Source organism: Neodiprion lecontei, chromosome 1 (assembly GCF_021901455.1).
Source record: "Neodiprion lecontei isolate iyNeoLeco1 chromosome 1, iyNeoLeco1.1, whole genome shotgun sequence".
Classification (NCBI taxonomy): Eukaryota; Metazoa; Arthropoda; class Insecta; order Hymenoptera; family Diprionidae; genus Neodiprion; species Neodiprion lecontei.
The window spans coordinates 4868580-4892475 of NC_060260.1; the positions used below are offsets into that span (position 1 = coordinate 4868580).

The 23896-nt window shown below is 43.0% G+C and overlaps 1 protein-coding gene across 1 annotated transcript; it reads left to right on the plus strand.

Moving 5' to 3' along the window:
* The first annotated feature begins 2109 nt into the window (after positions 1 to 2109).
* Positions 2110 to 21935, plus strand: LOC107226351. Its single transcript, XM_015667142.2, has 17 exons — positions 2110 to 2929; positions 6324 to 6524; positions 9401 to 9480; positions 10953 to 11046; positions 11376 to 11567; positions 11790 to 11986; positions 12685 to 12937; positions 13398 to 13543; positions 14419 to 14660; positions 15010 to 15142; positions 15251 to 15378; positions 15468 to 15577; positions 15676 to 15768; positions 15852 to 16021; positions 16251 to 16359; positions 16435 to 16534; positions 19364 to 21935. The coding sequence occupies exons 1-17, from the start codon at positions 2919 to 2921 to the stop codon at positions 21530 to 21532; spliced, it is 4428 nt and encodes a 1475-aa protein (XP_015522628.2). The 5' UTR covers positions 2110 to 2918; the 3' UTR covers positions 21533 to 21935.
* The last annotated feature ends 1961 nt before the right edge of the window (positions 21936 to 23896 follow it).

Consider the following 23896-nt stretch of genomic DNA (forward strand, 5'->3'; position numbering starts at 1 on the left):
CAGCCGATGTAGTAACGTTGATGGACGACCTATAACGGCGGAGATCACTTGCGTAACAAAGACACGTGTTATAATGTACGAACGGGCGCCGATATAAATACAAATGCATTAATCTGTACCGCCTCGCTGGTTGTTTCTTGGATTATTCGTACAGTCATTCACTACCTCACACTCGTACAATAACGCAATCATATTTAAATCAATTTCAACAAAAAAAAAAAAAAATAGGCTAATTATCGTACACGCATACGCAACTCGGCGCAAACGTTTCACAGCTATTGTGATAACGTATTTCAAACCTGTGTAAGGGTTTTAAAGACACCTAATTGGGAGTTGAAATGTGTCTTAATATTTCTCCCTCCCCCCCCTTTTTTTTATTCATTAACTATGCGTTGAAAGCTGTGTCAAAATACGTACAGGTACTGCTACATTACAAACTTGAGTCTTGGCATTGACTTTAAAGAATGTTATTTTTTTTTCCTTCTCATCACCCTGATATTTCTGTTTTCTCGCGTTATTTTTGATTCAAAAAATGTTTACTCGGTCATTCGATTTTTGTACTCGATTTTTTAAATGGAAAATATCATGACATTCGGTTATGTGCACCTGTAGTATTCACATGTCGTACGAATGTCGTTGAACGCGTGGGTACATCAACGATTGCATCATTACACCGCGGGGCGTTAGTGGATAATTAATCCGAACGTTAATCGACACGCGTTTGATCTTTGAACTGCGTTATGTGCAGTACGTGAGTAGGTGAAAATTTTTAATTGCATACGCGAATTGCCGCGGTTGTGAGAGAAAGAAATCGAGGAGGCGAGACGAGGATGGGCTAATGATTAAACCTGTACCCGTAGAGATCCACGAATACGTTTGAAAAGTCTTACCCGCAGGCCGAGACCATTTTGTGAAACGAGGTTCAGGAGAGGTGAGATTGACGTAGCCTTACGATTCCGAGGTAATTCGTCTCACCGTTCCTGAAGGTATTTGGTTGCAGGTATGCGATGAACAACGCGAGAGTTTAGTGCGCAGGTCGAAGGACGAGAAGAGAAGACACGTTGAGACGGGCGAATGTAATTAAATGCGCGTAGTGCCAGGTGTTTTATCAGAGAATCACGAATCAACGTTTCGCGTTCAGGCGATTATCCGAGACACCCTGGATTCGCAAATGGATCCATTGACCATCGGGACGACGTAACTTTATCCGCCATGAGTCGGAAAGATGCCAAGATCAAGGACGTGCAGACCGTTGGTTGCATGTCGAGGGAATCTTCCTCTCCGTCCGCTGACCCAACGTTACATGTAGCTGCCGTAGTAGCATTTATTTTCATTACAAAAGTCGACATTTTTTTCTTCCTTATAAGTCTGTTACTCAGTTTTATGTAAGGATATTACGAAAAATTGCTTCACGGAACGGTGTTTCCATTTACGGTAGTCTCATTCATTTCTTCTTTGAGTAAGGAAGGTTCCTTTACTCCAGGGTATATTATACTCGGACTCGCAGTCTGCACTCGCAGAGATCTCAAATTTCGAACGTCATCTGAAGCCGCCACGCCGTTGAATCGGTACGTGATCGTTTTGAAGAGGACAAATTGCTCGAATCATAAGCTCTATACTTCTACACTTGTATTATTATATACAGCGAGTAATTATTGCGGTCGTACGAAGCGAATCTGCTCCATCAAACGAGAGACTTTCACGCGTCCGCCATACCGACTTTCTGCGGGGTGGTGACCCGGAGTAGGTATAATAATATGCTGTATCGCTTATATTCGATGACGATTTTTAAGCCCTCCTTTTGCGGAGAAAACGGGAGCGTTATATTTCCTTTTCCCTTTCCTTTCCATCGAAGAGAGCAGGGTGTGGCGTTGTTCGTTTCCTACTTCCGTTTTCCAATTTTTCACTATTCCCTCCCGTGAAGCGATCGACCGAGAGAACCGGTCAGTGTACATTCAATCTTGGAAATCCTCATACGGTCACGAATCGTGCGAATGTAAAAAAGTTAATCGCACGATTATCAAATCTAGCATCGTTGTATGTATTTTTGTTTTCAATTTTCAAACATTGAAATTGTCTTGATTCCCTCCATTCATCCGATTTTCTTATAAATTCATTGGGTCTCTGAGATCCACAATCAGCTGTAAGGTACCTGCGTACTGTAGAATTGTTATCATATGTAACAAAACGACGAAGGAGACTGCATGATTAAGAGTCCACGTCAGAAGGGACGTGAAAAGTTTTTCGTCGTGCTGGAAATTTTGTACATTTGATCGAATGTAAATGAGGAGAATTCTCGCGGTGTCGTTGGAATACGTGACGAGTTGGAAAGAAGAAAAGGGAATCTAGGGCAGCAGACGTACGAAGCAAGTACAAGACCATAGAAAGGAAAGTCGATCCGTCGAGGCGTACGCAAGAAACTTCTTCTCTGCAAGCCAAACACTGCATCGTTGGGTACAGAGTTACAGAGAGTCTAAATAGTCGAGCAGCCAGTCGTCCTCCAGGTACAAATCGAGTGGCGTTCTCCCCCCCACCGTGCCCCTACTTTTGGGGAGCTTTCGCATCCCACCCTGGAGTCTTGGCTCGGTAAGGGGACGGCGTCCCCGTTAAAGAACTACGTTGACCACCAGCCGCTAGAACATACTCTTTGGCATTAAACAGTCGAACATTATCACCAGGCAGAGTTAGCCGACTGTGTTACCGTGCAGGCTGCTCCTTGCACACTTCGGGAAGTCACTTGGTCGCAATATATCGCAGTCGTAAGAAAATCGTGGTATTTTGTCAGTGTGTGGTGTCGTGGTGGCTCCAGACTTCGATCGGAGTCTCTCATTGTCGGTATCAATTACTGAGCACGATTTTAACATCGACGTGATACCGTTACTGAGAATATTCGCGAAACGCGAGCAAATGCAGGCAGAATGATTCGCAGGTGAGGAAACAGACGTGGAATCGAATTTTTTACATTTTATTGTTTTTCCGAATCGCGTTAGAGAGGTAAAGGTGGTCGGCGGAATTTTCCGAAATTTCGCGCGGTCTACGGTGATACTTGTAATTGCTAGTTATTAAAATGTACACGCGAATATTATTTATACACACACCGACGCGGTTGAAGCCTCCACGGAAAGTGAAAGGGGCGTTTAACCGGCTCTGAGAAAGTATAAAATATCTCGTTTTATTTGGATCATCCCGTGATTACTGTGCTCGTCTTGACGTTCGCCGCAGGCGGTTAGATTTAGGTAACAATAAAACGAGGACAACGGTTCTTGATGTCTTCGGGATGTTTGAAAGGAGGCTGACACCGAGGCAATTGCGATGATTCGGAAGTTAGGCATCGCCTTCTATCACCCGTCATATTTCACTCTCATACACCTTTCTTTCTTTCCTTCTTTCTTCCCTCCGGGTACGCACGAGTAAAACGGACTCGCGTAGGAGATCCGATGCTCGCAGGACTGACGTTACACGGATCCATGCACACCTTGAGCGCAATGTGACTATCGCCGTCCGTATTAAGTGTCAAAAGTGAAAATCGTCTTCCGCAAAATTCGATACGGGCACGCACCGTGTAACCCAATATCGCACATTTCTAAGGATACCGTTGGTTGTACAGTCCTCTCGCGTTTTTGCCGAACCAGCTTTCCGAACGGATTGCAAAAGCCGGGATATTGCCAGTTCGGACACATCGGCTGAACGGTTGGACAAATCAAGGACCTTTTCTTATCGGAGATCAAAATTCTACGTCATGTCTACTCCGATTACCTCTCGATTTCGAGTATCATATTCTGACGAAATTTATCGTGCATTCTTGACCAATGTAAAGTAGGCAAATGGAACTTTTTTACTTTGCAACGTCGTTTTCAGAAACTTACTCCGGTTGAAAATATCGACGAACGAATACGAAACGCGCGCTAGAGAACAAATCAGAATGTCCACATGCATGTACAAGTAGCCAGAATAAAGAACCGTTGAATAGAAAGGAAGTCGCCATACCGTTGACATGATTTTGTTGGGACGTTTGCGGAATACGCGCCTTTTAGCTTGAAATTTATTCATCTCGTGATGTCGTGACGCGTGTCGGGTCGCGGGTAAGTCGAGACGTTCAGCGAGCACTAGGGAAACATAAAAATGTATAAAATGAGTGGAAATTTAATAAATAAAAGAAAAGATATACCTCAGGAGCGGAGAGATTTTCAGAGCTGACGTCATCGGCTGCATTGCAATGACGCAACGCGTCTCGAGGATCGGTATAACATCCGGAGAATTCAACGGGCCTTGAAAGACGCTCTTTACTTTTCAATCGTGGGATTTATTTGAAAAGAAATTCATCGCGTCTTCGGTTTCAACTTTCCCCCTTCTCAAGCTGGATCTTTATCACGCTTCAATTGATTCGGTTCGGTGATTTCAGCCCCCCTCCGCCTTGCGCAGACAGTCGATCTAATTGTCTGGATATGATTTTAGCGTTACATCGATACCCAGATAGATATTATTACGGTATATATATATATATTTCACAGCTGGATAGACATGACCGATCGTTTATTCGTGGGAGTATCGGTCATGCCTCGTTTCTGAGATCGTTATCAGAAATAAAAGAAAGAACATAAAAACATGCCTCGGTGTAAATTGTACAATCAGGCGGGCTTCGCAGTTAAGTTAAGTGGTTTTGCGAAAAATTGCACGCGGCGACCATTGACGAAGGCAGCAGCCTGTCTGCGGTCAGCCGGAAAACGCGAGGGTCCCGAAAGCGTAAAATCATGTAACTGCAGTAGCCGCTAACCGGACAACGTCTCAATTGACTTTCCATAAACCCGGTGACAACCGCAGTTTAAGTAATTTGAAGAATAGCGTATTACGGCTGAGCGTAAACCAGCAATTGCGACACCTCCGCGAGTCCTTTGCAAATTGATTGCAGGTTGTATGCAGCGAATATTCGGCCACCGCACTCCCCTGTCCTTAAACAGGCAATATAACGCCTTAATGATCCCTGGCTCGGAGTACTCTTGGCTTACTCAAAACCTCATTAAACTGTGAAACTGCAGTTGCGTATTGTTCGAAAGTTATCCGAGGTCCGTTTAATTGGTTTTATATGTATAAGCGCAGCCCGCGAACTAGTTTATGTGCCAACCAATCGTTACAACGTCGAGTTCTACCGCCGCCGCTACCAAGATACGTATCGAAACCACATAATGGACCATGCGCGTACAGACATAGGTATAAATATATTTATTTTCCAGTCTCGCGATACGTAAACACATATCGGGTATGGTTAACGATCAAATCTTTCATTATCATAGCCGTATTCAACCTTATTGCACCTAATACCATTTTCGCATAATCGTTAGCGAACCGCACGATAAGTAAGCTCCCAATACCGATCACTCGCTATATGCTAAAACCTACCGTCAGTCTGTCTGCCCACGGGCTGCTCGGGACACGTGCTCGCGGTTTCCCCCGTACTACGAACCTCGCATCGAGCCTATTTCCATGTTTCGAACTCGCGTTTCACGCGACATAACTATGCCCTGCTTTCGTCCAATCGACTACGAGATTGTATAATATATGGTTGCTCGTGTCAAAACTACTTCAATTTACGACGGCACCTCACCCACTTGTGGTTAACCCACGTTTCTGCCACTTTTATTCACCGTCGTTTAAGCGGAGAATGTTGTGTCTTTTGTTTATTTTTATTTTTATTTATTTATTTTTTTGCACGCATGTCGTATTTCTTGGACTTGGTCATCAAGTTCCGTACAAGTTTATCAACGAGGAACAATGTCGGATACTTGCAACGAAACGCACACGAAGGAATCAATCATCCGGCAGAAAGAAACCAATGATCTTGATTGATTAGCATAGCAACTATATACCGTGTAGGACGCGAAGAACGAACAATGCGTGTCACTGGTATGATTCATCTCTGTCCGGACAGAGATCGTATAAATTGTACGCTATCGCGCATTTCGCAACAGCAGCAATTTATGGCCTATAATATTATGTATAATAAGCTCGTTTTTCGATCGCTTAAGCGGAACGGAGCAAAAGTATTACAGCCGATTCGGCACGCTGTTAGGTGTCTGCGAGTGGTCATCGAGTGAACGGATTTGCTGAACTTGTCGATACATCGGCCGAAGCATCCGGACTCGAAAGGCAATAATCCTCCGGTCGTCAGTCGTCCATCCGTTCGTTCGGTTGGCGCAATCCGGGCTCGTAAAACGCGCCTGCGTAACGAGCCTCGGGAGGTGCAGAGAATGCTATTAGGATGCGTAGTTATTTTTGCTTTTCAGCGGACGATTCGCGCGATAATGATTTCGTTCCTGTGATTTCAGATCACCGATACCGCGGACGCGGTTAGCCGCGGTTCTGATTGCGGCAGTGACGATTTTCGGAGCGGATCTAAGGTGTTCGGGAATCCAGTATCAGCCGATCGACGCTTACTCAACAATCGGCGATGAATGCGCCCTGGTTCTCGACGGTCCCGGAAGATCGAGCGCCTTCGATTACACCTACAACCTGCTGCGCGGTACATTGTGAGTATGATATAGTTTTAATTCGTACCTTGGAGTTGTGGGATTCGCGAATAGGGATATAATTAAATATTACACTTACGTGGGAATACGCTTGTTCGGATTCGCAGGGCGAGCGCGTGAGCGATGAGGCAACGGTTAATTAATTCGCAATTATTATCGCACCGCACGAAAGCTATCATGTGAGCACTTTCTCCGCGATGCATAGCGTGCGATAAGTACCCGTAGCCTAGGTTGCGTTTATTACACATTGTACCGTGTATCATCTACTCCCGAGCCGACGTGTGCAACCACCCCGAATAATGCCCGGCTGAACGTCGAATCGGTGACGCGAATGACGCGTGAAAATGTTGCTCAAGAGCTTGTACTCCTCGGGCTTTTCGGCTCGACAGCTGGATCTCATTGGTCGGTATCGACTACCGACGATTAACGACACGTCGTCTACTCCCTGACCAGATCTCGTATCTCATATCGCGTGCAACCGCGGCAAAACTGCTTTTATCGATGCCTCGAGGATACGAAATAATGGAGCCGGACTCGAGAGGAATGAACATGTTCCGCCGCACCTCGGCAAGGAACGCAGCTACATACATGCACGCTCGATATTCGCCAGCGTCGCCGGCGTTCCAAATCTCTACGTAACGTTGGGTCGGTCGGTGTTGCTGCTTTATCTTTGAATGAAAATATGTAATCGCTTGTACTCTCGCAACGATGTAATATCGTAACACATACCCGTTGTGCGTATTATGACGTGTCTGTATGCGGGGAAAATAGAGCCTGTCATTCTTAAACGCATAATTATTGTTACGCCCGCGTTTGCATTTCTAACGGGTATATTATATATATATATATATATAATATATAATATATAATATATAATATATATATACACACATACACACACACACACATATATGTTATATATACAGTGGGTACAATATAATGTATCCGAGCCGTACCCGCACACGTGCGAATGGTTAAATAAGTCTGACTTAATAAATGAACTTTCTAACCCGGCAAAACCGCCGTCACGTCGAAGGCCGAAATTGTGTCGAAATCGTCGAGTACATCTGGACCAAGTTTTATCTCTAACCGGGCAAAATCATCTCTGTACGGTACAATTGCATTTCTACATTTACCCACACGGTCGTCCAGCAGCAGATACGTTCGGCTGCCTAACTACCTGAACGAATTAAGGCAAGGTCATATGCACTGACCCCTTTTCTCGCCTCGAAAGATCACCGAATAATTGCACGGCTGTCCGTCTTCCTTGGTTATTCTTCTTCCCTTGATACTTCGCATCCAGGCCCTTGGAACGACCTCCGCTTCTCCAAGGACGCGGAGGTATTGCGGGTGAAGTGTAAATTGGACGTACGGATACCCCCGAGACTCGTACAAGAGTGCACGGGTGATTATATAATGAATGATCAACGGTCGAGTGGAGTTCGGTACCGAGTATAAGCCGCTATTCCGTAATGAACGACTGGCATGATATACTTACTTACTTCCAAGCTTGACGTAAAGAACTCGTGAAATTTATTGGCTGGAAAAGGGAAGCCGAATAGAGTAATCGAGCAGCGGATATATCGCTTCGGGAGATACTCTCGGGGGCCAAGATTTAGTGCTAAATTACACCTGACTGACTTGAACTGACTGATTGTCAGGCCAATCTTTGCCTCAACAATCAATCCGACCCTCTATCGGTCTAACGTTGGATATAATTTCCAGCCTTTTAGCTTAATTCATTTCGTCAATTATCTCTCGCGGTAAAATCTGCCACAGGCATTTACTCTATTCAATCACGTTACGCCTAACGCCAAAGTTGCACGGGTATGATCGGGACATGGAAATTGATCCAATCATTACGAGTCGACCAACAACCTTTCGTCGTGATGCAAATATTGATTATCACTGGCGTTATTTGATCGCGGAGCTGAAAGACGGTGTCAAGATTTTAATAACCAATTTTTCACTTCAATCCTGCCCTTCTTACGCGTGTCATTAGCTGTGTTCGAAGCGATGCCGAGATCGAGCTAATGATCGAGAGCGACGTGCCGTAGCCGTTTTACAAGACAGCTGTTAAATATTTCATAACACAAGTTCTGACTCTGATGGTATTTAGTGTTAGATTATCTCGTTTCCAGTCAACGGATGCAAGTTTTTTCACCTGTTAAACTTCGGACCTAGGGCTATAACGTCTACCCGCACAATACGTGTCGGCTAATCGGACAGTAGCGATTTATTTCATCGCTCACTCTCTTTCTTTGTATTTCCTTCATTCTTCGATCTCTTCCCTCTCGTTTACCACCGAATCATTCATCTTCGAGACCCCGAGGCGAGGCCTTTGGCCACTTGGAAGTGGTGCAACACCCTTTCAGCGGTGACTGGAAACCGAAAACTATACCCACTACACAAAGTTACCGCGACTAACTGACTGACTGACTGAGTGAGTGACGTGCCGACGTCGCGAAACGCCTTGTCTGCGTTCCAGAAACCAGATATGCCGGCGCTGATCCTTACCTAGATCGCTTTTCTCACTGGCATGCGGCATCTTGTATTACCTCCTCAGGTACAGAGCCTTCGCAATTCGCACAACACCTTTTACGCAACCCAAGTGTAATGCTCGCCTCGCGTAAATAGAACCGCAGGCCAACGCACGCGGCATTCCTATGCAACCTTACTTAGTTTCTACCATTTATCTCTCATCCAGCAACGCGCCGCCGTTGACGTCCTTGCAAAATATTTGCTGTTCAACGTCCGATCATCCGCCCATTGTATTATCATACCTTCGTATTTTACGACGTGTACCGGCCCACGTACTTTGACGGAAATTTCTTCTATCCATTTTTCGACTAACATTTGCTTCTTTCGTTTTACAGCCCGCCTTCTGCCGGAAGTCAGACGTGCATCACTTACGACGCCGTGAACCACGCTTACATCGAAGCTCGCAAACGCATCAGTAAGTTTTTATTTCCTTTTACTTTTTTCCGTACCGCGTTCTGCATTGGTGAAGAATATTGTCGATGAAATCGATGCGTTGCGTATCGTAATTGGGATAAATTTTCCGCGTATATCAATAGGCGGGACCAGTTGTCGAGTATATCATGTAGCAAGTGACAGTCCGACGTGAAAGGCATTGGCAGAAAATGTCACGTTGGGCTAAAAAATTTATCCTCAATAACGAGATAATGTGGTTGACAATTAGGCACTTAGCGGCGCGGTCGATACAGAATGTATCGATGGTTAATTAGAGACAAATACGCAAGGAGGTATCGCCGCAGCTTGTTTGATCCTCTCAAAGCAGAGTCGACCTGCAGCCTACGGGCTAGTGCAGGTGAATACGTATGTTTATCGGCGCAAAAATACCCGTTCGTTACACTACGATTTCTCAATACTTAATGCAAGCACCGCGAGTGAGGTCGACCACTTTGTTTACGGACCACAAATAGGTCGGTAAGTGCTAGTTAACGTCAGCGACACGCTCATAGTTGCTGAATTAAATTGGTTTACATTAGGCATATCTCGACACTGATATGAATGAGAATGGAGAACCATTTTTTCAACAGTCTGGTCAAACTTTGCGTTCATTTACTCGCACGAGAAACTAATTTTCACCGATTTCTAAACAGGCCAAAGTCCTTTACTTTATACCGACAACCTTCGGCGTCAACTTATATTGTCCAATTTTCGAATAGAAAAATTCGAGATGATTCAAAGCATGAGCAGTATTTTGACGTATAATCTTTTTGGGCTTGTTAGCTGTTACGAAATTATCTCGTAAAGTTTGTAATTCTTGAGTATGTAAGAATCTGAAGTTACATATAATAGATTCATTCCCTGCGAGTTCTATGTTAGGAATAGAAAAAACTAACAGTTCATTAACGGTTACGATTTATGTTTACCCGCTATTACTTACTGATTATCTAAAAGCTTCGTAAATTATATAAGGCAATCTCGAGGGGGGAAGAAAATAATCCATCATGATAATTCGCAATAAGTGCAGACAATATAGGCCACAACTAATCTAATTACCCCGCGTAAGATTGCCTTCTGTATAATAAGTGAGGAAAAACCCGTGACCGCGATTTACTAATTTATTTCAACAAAAGTACGCTTCGTCATCCTGCCTCGCTTTCACCCTATATTCCGGTTTCTCTTTGCATTTCGCCCCAAATATTCTACCGGTATTTGTACATTTATGCAGTTCGAAAAGGCGTGCGAAATTACAGGATGAAATTAACCGAACCTGTCACAAACGCTCTGCCGCTATACGAGATTACTTGTTCTAGGTTTATGGATTTCTTTGCGTGGTTTTTACCAACATTTGAAATCATCCCTCCGTTTAAACGAATATACCTTACACCATATTTCATAACGAAGTTATTTTTTCAATCTTTGACTTACATGTGTCTGTTGTGTTGCGTTGTACAGACGTTGCTCAGCCCAACACCGAAACATGGCGCGGAGAAGACTTGGCCACGGTCGGCGAGCTCCTTTTGGACATCTCTACAAACCTCGCGCAAAAGTACGTCTGACATTGTTTAGCAGCAATTCTCCGATAAGAATATTGTTTCAAGTTATCGCAGAGTGTAATATTCAGGACCTGAATGTTTGATACCTGACCAGTTGAGCTTGAAAAAAGGTTCTCGTTTAGAAAGTGTCCAATAACAGGAGATCCGCAAGGATTGTCGTTAAACCAGTCGTAAACTTCTGAAATTGATAGTAAAATTTTTGGACCTTTAGTGTCAAGTATTTCAAGCTAATGCCAATAGTTTTGTATTCGGTTCAATCTCTGCGAATGTCGATGGGAAGGAGGGCGAAGATGAAAAATAGTAAAACATTCCACGCGTTTAGATACGGACTAACTTACGACGACATCGAAAAGGGTCTTCCGCTCATCGATACGTCGAAAACCTTGATTCGCGAAGTCTGCCCAGCGTTCCTGAGCAACGTCGAGTGCCGTCCAGGAAAATATCGGCGATACGACGGACTTTGCACGAATCTGGAAAACCCAACGTGGGGGGCAACCATGACGCCGTTCTCAAGGTAACCGAAACGTTTCCTTCCGCTTAGTATAGTTTTCATTTTTATAAACAAGATTAATGACACGCCCGAGAGAGATTTAAACGCTAATCCGCATCCTCTCGAGCGGGACTCTTGACGGACGTTCACCTCTGCCTCGGCGGCAGCAAACGGCACCGACTGCGAGGTGTTTGATCATTTTGAAATACCTGCCTTAATAAAGACCTTCGTTGGCCTTCGCCGTAGACTTCTGCCTCCGAGGTATTCCGACGGCATAAACTCGCCCAGAATATCTGTCACCGGAAATCAGCTACCTTTGGCTCGTGTCGTTTCTCGCACCATGCACCCTGACGAAGGTTATCACGACCATGCCGGTACTGTCATGGTCATCGCTTGGGGCCAGTTTATGGATCACGACTACACTTTGACCGCCACACCGTTAGGTAAGTACCTTCGTATAAATTAGCTATCTCTTATTTGGTCCTCGGGCTGTCACGACATTTTACAGCTGATTCGTCAAACGTGCCCATGAATATGTTCGAAGCACGAAACTTATACGCCGTTTCGCTTTGCGACGTATCCACCCAAAGTATTGTCCGGTAATGCTAACTCCAAACTTTCTCATTCTTTTTCTCTGATTGTTGCGCATCGATATTCTCATGACAATTGTTGTTTTCTGAACAGGCCGCAAAGACATCGGTGAATGAACGCTTCGATGTGCTTACAATCACGCTCATTCGCTATACCGTGGTTGTGGTCTGTTTCAACGGTTCATTTACGGTGGTTTCATCCCGCGCCCTTTCAAATAACACGATACCGTTGTACTTGCACCGTGCCGTTAAAAAATTGAGAGAGTGATCGTCACAATGGTCACTCCTAAAAATTATACCCTAATTGCAAGAGAAAGTGCGAGTTTATTGACTCGGTGCAATGATCTCACGTTGCAGTCCTTTCATTCCCAGGTCCTTCACCAATCTCCGAATGTACGTTATATCCGTAGGTAATATAATGATGATTGCGTGAAAGTTGATTTCGCAGATTCTATTGAACTTTGCAAAGAACAAACTTTGTACATGAACGATGAAAATAAAGAGGAAAGAAATATCGTCAACTAGATTTTAATCCCGTGTTACCTACACAGACTTGCTGAACCGAAATGATCCCGAGGAGTGCTGCCACAGGCCGCCGCACCTGAAAAATCCTTACTGCAACGAGATCCTGATACCGGAGGACGATTACTTCTACAGACTGTTCGGGGTACGCTGCATGGACTTTGTTCGAGGTTTCCCAGCGCCTCGACCCGGATGTCGCCTCGGTTCTCGCGTCCAGTTCAACCTCCTCACCGGGGTCCTCGACGGCAACACGGTTTACGGAGTGTCGGACGCTTTTGCGAGGTAAATATCACTTGACCAAACGTATCTTCGATGCGTTCCCATTGAATATAACGTCTTTCCCGACATTCGTGTGAGCGGACGTGAACGTGTAACGCAATTGCACCATCAATGTCGTCAAGGATATCGTAACGCAGGTGTGTACAACTTTTAATTGCGACAAGGGATATAGAAAAAAGGGCTATCAAGGTTAACTCAATCGATCAAGTTACACCAAGGTGTCAACGAATTATCGGTTCTGTTGACCCAGAAACAGTAAACATTACGAAATTCACGATGTCGTGGGTGTGACTGGGATATTATGCGTAATACGTCGGGCCAACGGTTTTTAAAGATCAGTTCAACTTTTTATTCCGATTCTTATCAGGTGATACCGTATCTGTGAATAACAACCACCCGACGTTCCGAGAGTTGTAACAAACGTTGAAATGATACAATCAAATGAAAAGTTTTTCTTCGGTAGAAAACTGCGGACCGGATATGGCGGACTGTTACGTATGAACCCCGTGTTCTCTGAATACGGACTTAAAGATTTGCTGCCCCTGAAGCTCGACATTCCTGATGAAGGTTGCACCAGGCCAAACCGTTCCATGTACTGCTTCGAGGCCGGTAAGTTTCCTCCGTTTAACTTCCCACCCTGATTTGAAGCGGTTGCTTAACAATCGTGGTTCGTCCGTAGCGCTCCGTAGGTATAATCGATCGTTAAACCTTGTTTCGTTTATAGTCAAGAACGAGATAATAATGGACAGCGACGGTTGATTATCCTGTGTAAATTAATAATCGCATGTATGCATAATACACGTTCAGTCGCGTAAGCAACCGATCCGGTTATTTCTAGAACATTGGTCAACTAACTAAGAAGTTATCTCTACAAATATTTACTACCACTATGGATAACTTTCTAATCGCAACTAGTCACGTGAGAAGTTCATTACTTGTAAGAAGAATTTCGAACTGTTCTTTATACACACTAAAGCACGTCCCCCAGGTACGTTACATACGTTACGCTGTAACAATTTCTTATCATTTATAGGGATTGTCCCCGTTATCGATCGTTCGTATTACTACAACTTTTCGTCAATTTTCCCTTCGAATTATAATTCCATGATCGTCGGAATATCGTTAATTTTATCTTAATCTTTGCATATATTTCGGACCTATATCACGGTCGGTATGATAATTATTTATTTATGTATATTTATTTTCAACTGGGCCCTTAGGATAATTAATTAATTCTTTTCGTCGTCTGTATTTTTTTTTTTTAGTGTCTTTCTTGTTCTTCGAAGTTTTAACTGACATCCAAGACAAATGTAACGATGTAGAGTATAGTCAGTAATTGATAGAAGTATCTTCGCTGAAAATCAAGGAGGTGGTGAGGGAGAAACTTTGATCTTTCGAAAACGGTGGCGCAGCTTATCAAAAAATTAAATATAAAAGCCGTGAATGTAGCTAACTTGTTGAGTTGGATTTTTCGCATTTCGCAGGTGAGATTCGGGTCAACGAGCAGCTGGTACTGACCTGCATGCACACGCTGCTGGCCAGAGAGCACAACCGGGCAGCCAACGCCCTGGCCCAGGTTAATCCTCATTGGGACGACGAGACGATATTCCAGGAGGCAAGACGTATCGTAATTGCTGAGATCCAGCACGTCACCTATAACGAATTTCTCCCAATTTTGCTCGGAAAGGAGGTCATGGAGAAGTTTGGCCTCCTGCTTGAGAAAGACGTAATTTTACAACCATACGTTTTACTTATTACGCAATTTCTGCTTTCTTAACGCGTATAACATACCGACTACACGTACACTCGTTCGGCTCCACCCCTTCCCTATATATTATCATGTGGCTTGAAATGCCTACGGCTAGAATGACTGACAATCAATGCCAAACACCTTGCGTATGCTCCAGTTTACCTCTTATTTATGGGGGAGTTGGAATGCCGGTATAGGACTTTCTTTTATCGAAACAGATTCGATTCTTTTGACGGGGTGTTGATTCCGTGCAACATTGCTCTCTAGTTTATTCTGTCATTCACAAACCACAGCTAAACCTTTGCTGTTTCATTTCGAAATGCAGGGATACTGGGACGGCTACGACCCGAGTGTAAACCCGGGGGTCTTGGATGCGTTCGCAGCCGCAGCCTACAGATTTGGTCATTCGTTGCTCCCGACGGCCGTTGAAAGGTGGAGCAAAGCTCACAAGTTCATCGGTACGTATCGGCACTCGGTATTTGGGACGACCGTGTGGTAACGCGTCAAAAATATTGATCAACGTCGAAGCAACGGATGAAGAAATTATTTCCCTAATTTTCTTTCAGCGTCCAAACGGCTCTCCGATCTTATCAGAAGACCCTACGATCTGTACCGCGCTGGGGTCTTGGATGAATATTTTATGGGTCTGATGAATCAGGTCGCTCAGGCTATGGACGATTCTATCACCCAGGAGGTCAGTATTGGCGTCAAGTTGGAATCCCCGCGTATTAAAGTTTCGATTCCGATTTTACCCTCCTCTTTTTTTTTGCCTTGTTTCTTCAGGTCACCAATCATCTGTTCAAAAAAGTCGGCGCGAAATTCGGTATGGATTTAGTGTCGTTCAATATGCAGCGTGGTCGAGAATTCGGACTTCCTAGCTACATGGAGTTCAGGTAACCAGGAATAATATACCTATCCATATTTGACGTGAAAAAGAGACTGGGTTTCGTTCGATTTATACCTGATAAATTGTTTCTTTTTTTTTCGACAGAAAATTCTGCGGACTTCCCGGTGCTGACACTTTTGAAGAACTCTTCGGATCCATGCCAAACGAGACCATCAGGCGATACAGCTCGATATTTCAGTTAGTATATGTTTATTTATTAAAAAAAGAATCGTTGAATAGGCGTTGTGCATCTATAAAAATAAAAATGTCCATCATTTTAGGCATCCCTCTGACGTCGATTTATGGTCCGGTGGTGTCTCTGAGAGACCACTTCCAGGTAGCATGTTGGGTCCCACTTTCGCTTGCATTATTGCAACGCAATTCAGCTACTCGAGACGCGGGGATCGCTTTTGGTACGAACTGCCGAATCAGCCGTCTTCTTTCACTCCTGGTAAGCCATAATTTTGAATAAATTCATACGAATTATCAGAAAAAAAACCCTAGCGAATAGAAAAAATTATCAGTTTTTAGTATCAACAATAACTACGATATCTTTATCCATAATTCTTGACAATAATCAATATGGATTTTAATGAAACGTTGCAGTAAATTCAGGATAAGAGATTGATATGAAATTTTGAATTGAAATTTTTCAATCTTCATCGTTTTATTTTCCTCAGAACAACTCACTGAAATTCGGAAATCCAGAATGGCGAGACTTATTTGTGACAACACGGATCTTATCGATACGATACAAATTTATCCAATGGTTCTTCCCGATCACGAAATGTAAGTAAATCTATTATAAACCGAACTGCCTAACTTCGCTTTTCTTGTCTTTTACCTCACGGTTTTTGATTTTAGAAATCCAAGGGTTCCTTGTCGAAGTGGCATTTTACCTAGCATCGATTTTAGCAAATGGGCCGAGTTTCCGTCACCGCCAACGGCGCACGCCGCCCAATACGTGAGTAATATTGCCGAGCAGTATTCGCACCTGGGCAAGTAGATATGAAAGGTACACCTCAGCATCCTGTAAGAGTGTGGGTAGAAAATAGAAATTAGTTTTTAGAACTTACATTAGTTCATAGTGTTATTGGTTTCGTTGTCACTTTTGACCGCGGGCAATTTCCCATCATTACTCAAACATCCAAGTCGAACAATTACCCTTTATCTTTATTCTCCATTTATAATTTTATTCCTCCGTTTTATGTTAAACAATTCAATTATTGTTTCAACAGAACTTTTTCGAACTTTTCAGTTTTTAATTTTGGTATTTCTATTAGAGGAATGTTACTGCAATAGTAAAAAATTTTAACGGTTTGCATAGGGTTAGCAAAAATGCTAGCATACCCTTATTGCTTCTCGGATTCGCCTTGTAGTTATTTTCATCTCGATTTCGCTATAAATAATTATTAAGTGTGTCCAATTTTATCAAATTTTTTTTTACACTTTATTAACATTCAATTTACTCATTGTTATGTTCATTTTTTTTTTCTTCATAGTTTCACCTAAATAGTAATAATCAAACTTTTTTACCTGCTTAATGTATTACGACACCTGTTATCACGAAACTTATTATCTTTTCTGCATCAAGTAAATAGCTGGACTCTCTTCTCTTCTTTACTACTATTTCTGTTTCTCACTGTTAGCTAAAATTGTCGGATTTTGCGAAAGATTTAATCTTGACACTGTGTAAGGAATTAACTAGGAATATTCTTATTGTTTTTACATACTGTAGCAATTATCGATGGAGAAACAATCGTTTCAATTACCTGCCAGTGATTCGGTGCTCTCATTTCCAACACCGTCAAACCACGGAGAAAATGTCATCTCACAAATCTTCTTTGCAAACGTAAACAGCATCGCCTCTTATCTAGAAACTTTGCTCACCCAAGAGTGAACCTATGGTTATTTTTTTTTTTTTTTCATTTTCGTTTATAAATTTCCCTTGACCAATGGATTACTATCAAACTTCGCCAAATACACACGAACATCACGCACCATCAGCGCCGCACGCCTGCACTGCACGCAATATACATTATATATATATATATATATATTTCTCTGACCACAAACATAACCAATGTTTACTTTTGATTATGTTTATATAATCAATTATTAATTGCAATATCGGGACTGAGCCTGAAAGACTAAATCTCTAGCAAAAATGTGTAGTTTCGATACTGACGTAAACATGACGACCTATTTGTACTTTAAACAGGGTATCTGGTAAACCGCGAGTCATTACTTTCAATTAATATTCTTCTCTCGACACGGCTCTTTTACTTTCACTTCGCTTCGATATTTACAATCTGCATAATCAGTAGCTTTGAGGATTCATGCTGACCGATGCCTTTGCGCTCAACAAATAGAGAACGTCGGTAAATACAATAGAAAGTATAAAATTTGGTCGAAAACGGCGCAGCATATGGCATAAGTGTTTATTTCTATGCCAGACTTACGTTATACTGATAATTTAAAGAAAATTGACGTGTTACTCTGAGGTGGGAAAAAATCTCGTATTATCAATAAGCTAATCATTGCCTCATAAATAAATCTATGTACACATATTATGTATAGGTAGAACTACGAATGGTATGTATGTAAACGTATACTGCGTACTGGAATATATTATTACGTGCGTACGAAATGTGTATACAAAACCTGCACCCATCCGATTGAGTTACCCACAATCCGCACCCGCCTGCATCAAGTATTTATATATAGTTGATTTATTTTATTATATACCCACGATTGAATACACCGGTATTTATGTATTGTAGGCGTATATCGTAGTATGTAATGTAAATATATATATATATATGTATATGTATTGCGCGATATTGTTTAATGATATTATTTAATACGCGCGATTTTGTACATACATACACATAATAATTTACCATCGTCGAAAGAATAAAGTATGGAATTCACTTTGTAAGTGTATTGCGTATAAGTGTAAAATATCGTACATTCAATATACATGCATCAGCACATATATGTATGTATATAATTGCACAATGCACGATTGATTAGCTGATTCATTGATTGATTGATTGATTGATTGATTGATTGATTGATTGATCGATCGATTGATCGATTATCAATTGTCCGCGCATTTTCTCAAGCCATTCTTTTTCCCTTTACCGATCAGCTTCCTACCTTCTCTCACCTCCTCCGTTCACTTTCCGACTCTGTTCGAGGTCCATTTTGCAATAGGAAGCGACCGTACGTGTCGATCTCTACAAGGATGAAATATACGGGCGTGACTTTTACCACATGCAGACAGGCTGCTTCTCAACCTGACGCTCCGATGCGTGAGAAATTTCTGAGCGCAAGTTTTATCTATTCAGACCAATCTTAACACACATTCACATTTCCAAAAATATTTTGTATCCACGTAGTTACTTGGAAGAATGTTTGAGAACGACCTGAGAACGTGCAGAATTTTAAGCGTGTGCAGTGCCAAATATCGTGTAAACTGTCTTAAAAAATAGCTCGGTGAGTATTACATTATTCCAGATTTCTATTTTGCTTGTAAATAATAGACATCCAAAATTTGTATTTGTGCACGGTAACGTAGAAATTTGATTGTAAATTGCTGTACGTTGACGGGGATGGTTTTTCCAATATCTATGGTAAATCGAGAAAGTACCAATAAATAGTCAAAGTAAATGAGCTTTACATTTTGTAGCACTGTGTAAATATACCAACGCTTTCAGGCGTGATGTATTCGTAACCTTAGGATTTACAGATTATTAAATCTATCGTGGGTATCTCGTATTATTTTCAGAACTTTCCTGGACCTTTCGTCATGCCTGTACCTAAACCAATGCCGCCCTTGGTTTACGCCAGGATGCCTAAGGCGTCTGAAAGCAAGAATAACTTGGTGTCAAAGCCTAAAAAGACGTCGGTAACGGTCGCCAAGATTCTAGGATTAGCCGGCCTCCGCCCGTCAAAAATATCCGCCACTTCAGTCACCCCGGAAACTAAACCAAAACCGAAACCCGATAAAAAATCTATTGGTTCACCGTGGCTGATGATGCAGCGATCGACCCAGATTTACGCCGTGCCAGAGGCAGGCTACTTCTTTGAGAAGTCAGAGGTATCAATTTCCCCGATGAAAGATATCCCCGAAGAGAAACCTCAATCTTTGAGAACCCTGCTCAACGATTTACCCAGAAGTCCTATCAAGGCTCCTATCAAGCTGCCTAAAACGACCGTGAAGAAAGTTGAGCAAACCGATCCAGAGAACATTTTCAGGATAATGGAAATTCTGTCGCGCAATCGTTACGACGAAGGGACGCAGAGCAGCCGGATTCCCCTTCGCAGGTCTAAGCGCCAGGTCACCGCTGACGGGGGGGAAAATCTCGTCGGAGGAATAGCGGGAAAAAAGAAGTCCAGGAAATCCGGCTACACCCCCGTCTTCAAGGTGTGCAACGATACCGCGGCGAGCGAGATTTCGGACTTGAATTTGCCGCCTCCGTCTCCAGAAAAGGAGCCGAAACGCTCCCGGCAGTATTACAGAAACGGCCAGCCGATACCCGATGCTGACGTCGTGCGAACGACGACCGGGACCCCGATTGTTCAAGTCGACGAGACCGTCGAGCCTCCCAAGGAGGCGGCGTTGGTCGACGAAAACGCGAAGAATCAGACCTACATAAACCTTCAGGATCATCAGAAGGGCGTGCAGGATGGAGCGGCCGACGCGCCCAAAGACGCAAACGGTTATCCCGCCGATATACCTCCCTACAATCCGGACATGATACCCTACGTCGAAGTGCCCGATTACACCGATCAGCGAGAGCAGAGCCTCGACAAGGATGACCGAAGGGTGGCGAAGGAGAGGTACGTCGAGTACCCGAACGAAGAGGCGGACGTCGTTGATCCGGAAGCACCGGCTGTCATCGAGCAGCGACCGAGGATGCCGCAAATCATTGTTCTCGATGACGACGTCGGGGATAGCGACGAGGTGCAGATGGAGGCGGAGGAACAGGAGGAACAGGAGGAAGTAAGAGAAGAAACGGACGAAGAAGGGGACGATAACGCAGGGCTGCGACAAGAGGAAGAGGACGATGAAGATTCGACAGCCAAGGATGAGCTACGTAACTCCGAGCCTCAGGAGGATGCGTTCGACTTCGAGACGTTGCGGTTCGACATTGAGGACTACAAGAAGCCGTTCAATCTTGAAGAGTTATTTAAAGAAATCGAGAGGGAAACAGCGGCCGCTTACAAGCAGAACAAGACAAGAGGAGACGTGAACGAGCACCAGGGCAGCAGACGAGTCGAAGTCCGCGGGAACAACGAGCAGGTGAAACGGGACGCGAGTAAGGCCTGGGACAAGGATTTCGAACTTCTTAAAATTCCGGTGATCGAGGAGAGCGAGGGAATTCGAAACAAGGATGGGAAAAGCGAGGAGAAAAGTGCTGGACAGGATGCCACGGTAGTCCCTCCGAATTTCTTCGAGGAGTTTGACCGAGTCTTTAGTTCCTCTACGACCGATACTCCGTTTGCCGGATACTACGAAGACGAGGATGAGGAAGAACGACTTCCCGCCTCGTCGTCCGTAGTCAAAAGCGACGATCTTCGCGAGGATCCTTACGCGCATGATAAAACCTATGAGAGAATGTTTGGGACTGGAGATGAACGGAATGGATCCGAGCCTGCCAAGGTTGAGGACGATGCGTACTACGGGCAATGGTCGGACAACGACAACAAAGGCGTAGCGGATTTCCTCGAGAAGAAGAAAAAATCTGGGATCAAGGCCGACGATGAACCGAGCGACGAATCGCTCCGTGAAGTTTACGAAACTCTGGGCACTATTCTTGACCGGAAAGATGACGTCTCTAGGCTCGATGATAAAGTCGCCGCAAAGGCAAAGGAGGAGGGAAAAATGCCGGCGATGTACAAAAATTACTGGACACTTGAATACAGTGGTCCGAAGAAAAAAGAAAAGACGTAAATAATGTTAAGATTTACGGTACTGTTGTCACGAGTTTGGAATAACCAGACTCGCAAGTTCGTTGACTAATTTTAATTATAATGAAGTAAAAATGAGACGTTCACAGTCTTAATTAATGTAGAGTGGAACCGCACGTAAAAATTGATATTCTAAGATATTTAAGTGATCTTTGTTTTAAACTGTAAAGCAATTAGTATTTACAACATCTTACTTCAATGATAAATATACTTGACTTGGAGCAATATATGTACAAAAAAAAAAAAAAAACCACGAATGAAAAACGTTCACGCGTGCTCTAAGCATAACGGTGACGTTTAACGATGCCATGCTTGAAAAGTTCTTTTTGCGATGAGCGGTATTGTAATAAGTAAAAAAGTGCGGAAAATAAATTGTTGGAAGTTAATTATTAATTAATTATTAACTATTATATATTATATATTAATTAATTAATTACTATCATGTCGCGCGATGAGTAATTTTCACGACTATTTACGTCATGTGTAACCCTCGCCTCAAATTTGGCTAATTTATTTCGAGTCTAATTCCATGTGTGGATAATCCGTGGTATAAAATCCGGTGCACAGTTTCGCTTCCTGTTTTCGTACCGGTGGCTTGTTCGAAAGATGACAACTGGTATTCGCCTGGCGGTTCGAGATAATTAATTAAGAATAACTTATAAATGTTGTTTCAGCCAGCCAGTCAACAAGCAGCATTTACGCATTACAGACAAGCGATATGATCAGTGCGATCGGGCAGTGCGTAGCGTGTGCCGTGTAAAGTTCCTTCGCAATGGTCGGTGAATTAATCTCAATGACAGATTTACGTGTATCACCGAAAGAATTCCTTCAGAGAAAGATTCCACGCTGTCCGTGTCGCGGATACTTCCGCGTCGCGTCTTGTCGCGTATTGTCGCGTCGTCGTTTCGACAAGTGCTGCAGGAAATCTAGGAAACCGAATTAGGATGAAAGCCAGCGTCACAGGGGGTTCCCCTTGTTCAAGGAGGGTGGTCCAGGACAGAGACTCAGAGCAGACTCAGGGTGATCGGGTATATAAGCTTGCGTTTCCGCGATTCAGGTATCACTCGACTCGCTACCAGCTCTCAGAGTCCAAACCCTCGTTTGTAACAAAGAACACTTGCTCGACGACTCATTGTCCACCCAAGTAAGTATTACACTACATTCAAAGTATGTACAACAATTAAGACATCGCACGCACAACGATTTTCACTCGTAATCAAACTTTTCGGATAAAAAAATCACTTTCTCTTACGGAAAATTTCGGGGGATTAGATAGTGTGATATATAAAACAGAACAATACTAAATAATATAATACTTTGTGCAAATGAAAGATTGGATTATTAGGGATATCGAACGTGTTAGAGTCAATCCAATTGTCCGTACATATGGAAAATCTCCTTGCCGCTTTGTTGGTGTAACGGTTGAAAGATCAGGGGCATTGACAAGAAACTTTGGAAAATAAAAGAAAACATTGCACATGGAATGTCTAATTATAGCAACCGCGATCACAATCAATAAGAGGGGATCAAACGCGGAAGCACGCTGCGTATTCCGGTTATTAACTGTGTGAGAAGTGAAAAAGAAAAAGAAAGAGGATAAAAAAAAAATGAGGAAAAAAGAGAGAAAAAAGAACCGAGAGACAAGACCATTAAATACAGGCAACCAAACAACCTTCGGCAATCTTCCCGGCAGTGGATATTCGGATTACTAATTAGTAGACGCATTTAACATGTATCAATGCATATTTATTTCTCTTTTTCTTCTTCGATTATTTGTTTATGTTTCTTTTTTTCTTCACACCTCTACAGGAAGCTGACCACGGAATAGTCGCGCGCATATATATTCATGCCCCGTTTTGACAAATTGTAACCGGACCTTTTGGTGGTACCTGACCGATTCCGAGATCTTATAATAAGCAGAGTTACTTGCGCGAGTAGCGTTACTCCGAGAAGCCGTTCATCGTGTTTACTTCACTCTGTCTGAACTCGTAGTTAAATTTCAAGGAAATAGAAAATTTTCAAGCCTGCACTGAACATTTCACAGTGAAGTGAGGGATATAGGTGAATATGTCGCTCGGATGCGAGATTTAATAAAAATATTGTGAGATAATTTTTGAAATTTACTTCGATTCAATATTACATCCAGTTTTACTTATCAAGCTTATTTTCTTCGGCAAATTGTCGCCTCACAATTAGCGAGAAATAATCTTTACATTGAAAATAAGTTCTCATGATACTATATGTATACATTTTTTCGCATGACTTTCATTAACTTTAACTTTATAGAGATAGAATTATAGGAGCGTAAATATTGAAGATTAGCGGTGAATAAGAGAGTTCGCCCGAA